This window comes from Arachis ipaensis, chromosome B01, assembly GCF_000816755.2.
Source record: "Arachis ipaensis cultivar K30076 chromosome B01, Araip1.1, whole genome shotgun sequence".
NCBI classification, from domain to species: Eukaryota; Viridiplantae; Streptophyta; class Magnoliopsida; order Fabales; family Fabaceae; genus Arachis; species Arachis ipaensis.
Genome location: NC_029785.2, coordinates 91,534,255 through 91,542,442, shown reverse-complemented (window position 1 = coordinate 91,542,442; position 8,188 = coordinate 91,534,255). Strand labels below are relative to the sequence as shown.

General features: G+C 33.7%; 1 protein-coding gene across 1 annotated transcript; it reads left to right on the top strand.

Annotated features, from left to right (window-relative positions):
* LOC107631990 (pantothenate kinase 2) lies at positions 387-7,619 on the top strand. Its single transcript, XM_016335607.2, has 22 exons — positions 387-895; positions 1,119-1,331; positions 1,426-1,478; positions 1,745-1,861; positions 2,056-2,175; positions 2,280-2,374; positions 2,460-2,550; positions 2,699-2,830; positions 3,261-3,373; positions 3,476-3,668; positions 3,779-3,987; positions 4,233-4,277; positions 4,404-4,452; positions 4,837-4,919; positions 5,027-5,143; positions 5,339-5,402; positions 5,658-5,804; positions 5,890-6,048; positions 6,283-6,366; positions 6,558-6,752; positions 6,843-6,914; positions 7,276-7,619. The coding sequence occupies exons 1-22, from the start codon at positions 736-738 to the stop codon at positions 7,363-7,365; spliced, it is 2,601 nt and encodes an 866-aa protein (XP_016191093.1). The 5' UTR covers positions 387-735; the 3' UTR covers positions 7,366-7,619.

Sequence of the window (8,188 nt, the reverse complement as noted above, 5' to 3'; positions counted from 1 at the left end):
ATATACAGAAATTATTATAATATAATCATTGTTAAAAATTTATAAAATAAAATTATTTATTTATTATTTATATAATTTAAAGATTTTAAAATATAAAAATATATTCAAAAAAATTAACTATTGTAACTATATACAGAAATATTGATTCCAATCAATTAAGATATTATTTATTTATATTTTGTTCCTATTAACTATATCATTTTATTATTTAACGAAGTATACAACATTTTCAAGGTGAATCTCACACTAAATTTAATGTTTAGAAAATGTACGTCAAGTCGTCAACTGAATATTTGAGTACACAGAAGATCTATTTTTTGTAAGGGCAAATTCAACTTTTGAAATGCATGTTTCGTGCACTGACTTCTGAGTGGTCTGTTGAAGCATAGTAATTTATATTTGTCTTCACTTGCCTCATTTGTAGTTTAGTGTTTAACTAGAAATAATAAGTCTTATAACATGGTTTACCAGAGACAGGGAAGGGGTAAGATTAAGAAACAAAAAGAGCAATTGTATTTGTATTGTAACGTTGATTAGTCATATCATGTCACATAAACTCGTAAATGATATAGATTTAATTTGGCGGGGTTAAGAGGTAGTTGGGGAAGGCATAACTAACCGGCTTGGCAGATAAGGTCAAAGTAGTTGGTGGAGTTGACTGAAACTACAAGGAGAGTGAGAGAAAGAACGAAGATCAAGAACTTCAAGGCCAAAGCGGTGGCAGAGAAATCAGAGATGGCAACCAAAGGTAGCAATTCGATTCACAGGTCAAGTTCCCGGCCACTGCTGGATCTAAGCAAAGCAGAGATTCAAGGGAATGTGGAAGAGAAGTATCCAACTATTTTGTTGCCGAATCAATCTGATGATCTATCTCACCTTGCTCTTGACATTGGAGGTGTAGTGATTCTGATTCATACTCTTGATTCAGCATTTAATTTATCTTTTGATGTTGAAATTATTTGCTGTTTACTACTTTGATATTAGATAATTGCAATGATTTTGTGGGAACTTCCTCTTTCAACCCATAGAGTATATTTGAGTGTATATCTTACTTAAATCCCTAACAGTGTGGCACTGGATAACATCCCTGAAACTAGTTATTTAAATTGTATGGACAGGATCTTTAATAAAGTTGGTTTACTTTTCAAGACACGAAGACCAATCAACAAATGATAAAAGGATGAAAATTTTGAAGGATAAACTTGGAATTCTCAATGGAAACAGGAGAAGTTATCCTATTCTTGGTGGGAGGCTTCACTTTGTGAAATTCGAAACAAACAAGATTAATGAGTGCTTAGAATTCATTTATTCAAAGAAGCTTCACTGTGGTGGTTAGTTTCACTTCACTGACTTACTAACTTGTTTGGATAGTCTCATATCTACACATTACTTTTTTCAGTTCCTAACTTTTTTTCCCTGGCTTAGGATGGGAGTCCCATCATTCTGATTCTACAAATGACCAGAATGCCGTAATTAAGGTAAATATGATTCAAACAATTTTGCTTTTGCAGTACTAAGTTGCATTTACTCTTGCCTTGCTAGTATGATAAAGTATCCTTATTGTCAGTATTTTAGTATATTTAGATGTGTGACGGATAGGATACAGTCTGTGTTCTACCTTTTACATTAGGAAGTAGGCATTGTGAAACGATAATTAGCTGAATCCATTAACAGTTTTATATGTTACTGTGATTATGGTGATTGTAGTTCCCTACTTAATTAATGCATTCATTTTGTGACAAAGGCTACTGGAGGTGGGGCATTCAAGTTTGCTGACCTTTTCAAAGAAAGACTTGGGATTAGTCTTGACAAAGAAGATGAAATGGATTGTCTTGTAGCAGGAGCAAACTTCTTGCTTAAGGTGGATCTAATTTTTAGAATCATCTATTTATTATAATCATCTTGAGAAGTTTCAAAATCGTTGCATTTTTTCTTACGTGATACGAAATTATGAACAATTATAATGTCTTATCTTTCGGAATATTTGAAGGCATATTCTAGGCCGTTAGTTCCATCTCTTATCAATAATTCGATATTTCTACGTCTTCTTAGTAGGCAATTCGTCATGAGGCTTATACACACATGGAAGGCCAAAAAGAGTTTATTCAAATTGACCCGAATGATCTATTTCCTTATCTTCTGGTTAACATTGGATCAGGTGTTAGTATGATCAAGGTATGCCTTATACCTATTTTGTTCCTCATTACTCATTGTTTCTTTGTTTTCTTTCATTATGACACAGATGATTATCTATATACTCTTGATCTGCTTTGACATAGGTTGATGGCGACGGTAAATTTGAGAGGGTTAGCGGGACAAACGTCGGCGGTGGAACTTACTGGGGACTGGGAAGACTGTTAACAAATTGTAGCAGGTCATTTTTCTAATTACTTTTCCCTCCTTTATCTACTGCTTTATATGTGAACTATTGCCATAGGGTTTGTTAAAATTAATTCCAGCTTTGATGAGTTGCTTGAGCTAAGTCAGAAAGGAGATAATAGAACCACTGACATGCTTGTTGGGGATATTTATGGCACAGACTATCCTAAGGTAAAGCTTGCACCTGATCTAATTGCCACAGAAATTCATCAAAAAATTCTCCTAATTAACTTTGTATATGGAATTTATCAACATGAGTTATTTGCATTTTTTTCATCAATCAACTTAGCTTAGTATTGTTCACTGTATATGAGAATAGATTGGCCTATCGGCTTCAACAATCGCTTCAAGTTTTGGCAAGGCTACATTAGAAAATAAGGAGCTTGAAGAGTACAGACCTGAAGATATATCACTATCTCTTCTACGAATGATTTCTTACAATATTGGCCAGGTCAGCTGGAAGTTGTAATTTTATCGATCTCTTTTCATATTGGTTCGATTCTACTGTTATATTCATTCGTGATTTAAAGTTTAAACTTTCTTCAGTGAATTAACCTTTCTACGCATTAGCTATTCAATTTCACAAAAAAGTCTACATTATTCTGCATATGAATTGTGAATCTTTCCTTTTTCAGTAAGATCTAAAGATTAATAGGATGACGGTTATTTTGAATTTTATTGTTTTCATCTAGAAATATTTTAAGGAATATCATGGACCCAAATGTTACCTATGAAAAACGACATAAAGATGATCTGTTACAGTAATTGTGTTGATCATGCTTTGTGGCATTACATTCTACCTTCAGTAGTTATCATGTGCTGTCCACAATTTATTCTTCCAATTATTACCCAACCAATTCTCTTTTACCACTTCTGTGTAGATATCTTACTTGAATGCACTGCGATTTGGGCTAAAGCGTATCTTCTTTGGAGGATTTTTTATAAGGGGCCATGCCTACACCATGGATGCAATTTCTTTTGCAGTTCATTTCTGGTACATAAATTGTCTGATGATCTCACATGGCAAGAATATTGTATATATGCTTTTACTTAAATTAAGTCTTATCATGTTAAGATTCATATATTTCTCATTTAGGTCTAAAGGGACGGCACAAGCTATGTTCTTGCGGCATGAAGGATTTCTAGGAGCTTTAGGTGCATTTATGAGCTATGAAAAACATGGCTTAGATGATCTTATGGTGCATCAATTCGTTGAAAGGTTCCCAATGGGAGCTCCATATACTGGAGGCAAGATTCATGGCCCGCCGCTTAGAAATTTGAATGAGAAGGCAAGTCTTGAAAATGTGTGCTACTGAACTACTTGAGATAAATTAACTAGTCACATACTGTAACACACACGTTTATTATATTCACACTGATTTTACTGCTTCCAATGCAGATTTCATGGATGGAAAAGTTTCTGCAAAAAGGTACCGAGATTACTGCTCCGGTGCCAATGACCCCTCCTGGAACTACTGGACTTGGGGGATTTGAAGTTCCTTTGTCAAAAGGAAGTACTCTACGTTCTGATGCCAGTGCTCTAAATGTTGGTGTTCTCCATCTAATACCAACTTTGGAGGTGTTCCCATTATTAGTAGATCCGAAAATGTATGCTTGACTACTCAACACTGTCAAGTTTTTAGAGTAAAATTCCTTTGAGGTTCTCTTTCAATATTATAATTTAGTAATTTTAATTCCTATGGCAATGCAAAGCTACAAACAAATGGCCTTTATATTTTATTGCATGATATGTTGTTCATTCAACGAAGCATTTCATGTTACTTATTTCATAATATACTTATAGTTGTTATCTGTCAGCATTTTAGATTTTAAGTATAGTTTTGTTTGGACAGGTATGAGCCTAATACTGTTGATCTCTCAGATCATAGTGAATTGGAGTAAGTACGTTACTCATTTATCACTTGCAAATAAGGTTTAACTTGATTGTTAATTATGGTTTCACTATTTTCTAGTGTTTTTTTTCTTCCGTGGCTAATACAGAATTCGTATATTACGTTATGTAGATATTGGTTGACAATATTATCAGAGCACTTGCCAGATCTTGTTGATAAGGTAATCATGTTTACAATATGGCATGTTACAAGCACCATAAAGTTATACACATTAAATCATGAAAGATACAGAGGTCCATATATCCTTTAAATGCAATAAATTAAAAATTACAGTTAAAGAAAGAAAGGAAGGTGCAAAGCAAAGAATAATAATTACAAAGGATAAAAATAAAAAGCTAAACCAGGGCAGGGCAAACAAGTATGTTCAACATAGAGCTTCCCAGTGATTGAACATAACATGCGCTTTATCTGGTTTATTATTTAGTATTTACTGCCTTGTCAACCTTCTTTGAACTCTAAAGCATAATGGTTAGGAAAAGATAGACTAAATTTTTTCCCCCTAAAGCAGTATATAATTGTGATGTTCTTCATTAAAACATGATAGGCTGTAGCAAGTGAAGGTGGGACTGATGATTCCAAACGTAGGGGCGATGCTTTTGCTCGTGCTTTTTCAGCTCACCTGGCAAGGTGTCATGATTTGAACCATTTGAGACTATTTAAGTGCTTTATGGTCAATCAATTGCATTAGTTATTTATTGTTATTGAACTGATGAAATTCTCCACCAATTGACTAGGTTGATGGAGGAGCCTGCTGCATATGGGAAGTTAGGCTTGGCCAATCTATTGGAAATGAGGGAAGAGTGCTTGAGAGAATTCCAATTCGTCGATGCCTATAGAAGTATAAAGCAGAGGTAACTACTTTTTATCAGCATTGAAATTTGAACATGAGATATAACAGATATTTGCCTGAGTGCGATACATAAAAGACGTAAACATGCCTGTCAATGTGAATGTGAGCTCATGTTGTTTATAGACCTTATTCTGCTAAGTATTTTACCATTGTTGATAACTTAAATTTGCAATTTATTTTATATAATATATCTCAGGGAAAATGAGGCATCACTTGCGGTTTTGCATGACTTGTTGATGGAGCTTGACAGTCTGGATGAGGTACACATACCTAAATATCACTATAGTGCTCTGATTATCTGAATTTTGCATTGAGAAGTCAATGGTAAATTAGTATTTTTGTGCAATACAAAGACTGGTGTATGCTATTGATATGTTATTCCGTTTTGAACAAAAGTATGTTTGATGTGTAAGTAAAGAGTGAAGGGAACAAAAGGAGAGTTCCATTTGATTCCATGCTGAGTGAAAAGTCAATCTCATCACAGATATGAAAGCTTGAAGCCTCATTTATTTCAGGAGACAAGACTACTTACTCTAATTGAAGGTGTTCTTGCTGCAAACATTTTTGACTGGGGATCTCGTGCATGTGTGGATCTCTATCATAAGGGAACTATTATAGAAATTTATCGAATGAGTCGGAACAAAATGCAGAGACCTTGGAGGGTACGTAGACATACTCATTGTGAGGGCACATGATTTTTTAAATTCTCTCAAGGTTGACATTTGTTCCAACTTTTTTTTCAACTAGGTGGATGATTTTGATGCATTTAAAGAGAGAATGCTGGGCAGTGGTGACAAGAAACCACTCCCACATGGAAGGGCTTTACTTTTTGTGGACAATTCAGGTGCAGATATCGTTCTAGGGATGCTTCCCTTGGCACGGGAGCTCCTTCGTCGTGGAACTGAAGTGAGTTCACTTTCTTTATTCAAGTGAATTAAGAGAAAAACAAGAAAGATATGAATTAGGAAGAAATAGTCCACAAAATATGATTTAACAAAATATTGCTATATTCTTTGTATACCAAGGAAAATCATGGAGTAAATTATGAATTCTGTGTTTGTTTTACTGCTATAATGCAATGACTTGGTCCTATGCGTATGAGTTATATGATGTGAACATGATAATAATGGTCAAGTGCAGGTAGTTTTGGTTGGAAATTCCCTTCCTGCTTTAAATGATGTGACTGCAATGGAGCTTCCTGACATAGTTGCTGAGGCTGCCAAGGTTTGTAATTATTCTCATGAATTTACTTCAGTACCTGTCATGTCACTCTAACTATTTTTCCTCCTTTGCTTCCACAACCTTCCCTTTAATTTTGTCCACTTTGAAAATACAAATAATCTGCAGCTTGAATTTATGAGATTGTTTATTTCAAGGCAACAATAGTGGACCTAATTCTTTGAGCTTATCTACAGCACTGTGACATACTTAGGCGAGCTGCCGAGTCTGGAGGCTTGCTTGTGGATGCAATGACCAACACATTAGACGGTTCTAAAGAAAAATTGCCTTCCGTAGCCCTGATGGTTGTTGAGAATGGGTGTGGTAGTCCATGTATAGACTTCAGACAGGTCAGCTCTGAGCTGGCTGCCGCTGCTAAGGATGCTGATTTGGTGGGGGAAATTTCTATTTGTTTGACTACTTCAAAATTAAGAAAGTCAAGGAAAAAGTGTTCTAATTATAAAGCTTCCTTTATTGGACAGATAATTTTAGAAGGGATGGGTAGATCTCTTCATACCAACCTCTATGCACAGTTCAAGTGTGATGCTTTGAAGGTAAGTGGATTGCTCAGATGAATTTTGATCTTGCATTTTCATCCTTGTGATTTCAGTGTAGAATTTACTGAAGTTAATACTTCACTAAGATCTCTTGTTCGCTTATATCATGATTTTTCCTTGTTTAAAGAACACCTTTGCTTTTTGTTACATGGATTCCTTAGTTTATTATGATACGTCAAATGGATTATCTATCTCACTTCAGTGTTTCTTCCAACCTTAATCCTTATGAGTTATCCCCTTCTTAACATATTTTTGTTTTCTTGGGAGGGGGGATTCTGTGTATCAAAGTATTTGTCTGCCTATGTGTTGTACTCGATTAAATCATCAAAAAACATTATTTTCTTATATTTTTTGGCAGCTCGCAATGGTGAAAAACCAAAGATTGGCAGAAAAGTTGGTTCAAGGGAACATATATGACTGTGTTTGTAAGTACGAGCCTGCTTATTGAAAGCTTCTATGTATCACTTCCATGTCTAATGCTGACAGCTTCCTAGGTTATGACCCGAATTTGATGTTTTTGTTTACCTTTCTTTTCTGGTTATGCTCTGTATAGTGTATTTTATTTTATTTTATTTTTAGGACTTAATCACCCATTTTATTTCCAAAATCATAGCAACGTCAGCAGAAAATACATCTTCTCAATTTTTTTAATAATTGAGAAAGTAAAGTGTGATTTTTCATCATTAATTTTATAAGTGTGACCAAAAATAAATATAAAAAAGAGAACAATGAAGGGTTAGAAATCACACTTTATACTCTCAATTTTTTTAACAATTAAGAGGATCCATTCCCTAGACATATGATTCAACTTCATAAATCTAGAGCAATTAAAGCCTTTTATTTCAAATTATACACTTTGAATACGAGTGTTAAAAACTTACTATGTTTAGTACGTTCCTAATGTAAATTACTCGGACTTAATTTCTACTAGTATTTTTACTTGTAATAATATTACGAGAATATAAATTTTTTAAAATTATGTTTCACTTTGTTCTGACAGTATAGATAATGCATGACACAAAAGATTTATAAAATTAAACTACTTTTACAAAAAAAAAAATTGTAGGTTGATAAAAGTTTTCGACTAAAAAGACCAAAGTATCTGTAGATAAAAAATCAAATAATAAGTCTGTTGCATTTAATCAGGTGCTAACTATTAAGTCTGTTGTACAAATAGAAATAATTAACTTTTATATTTGTATTAAAAAAATACAATTATAGATTAATATAAAAAATATATGTATCTCTCTTTTATATAATAAAAATTTATC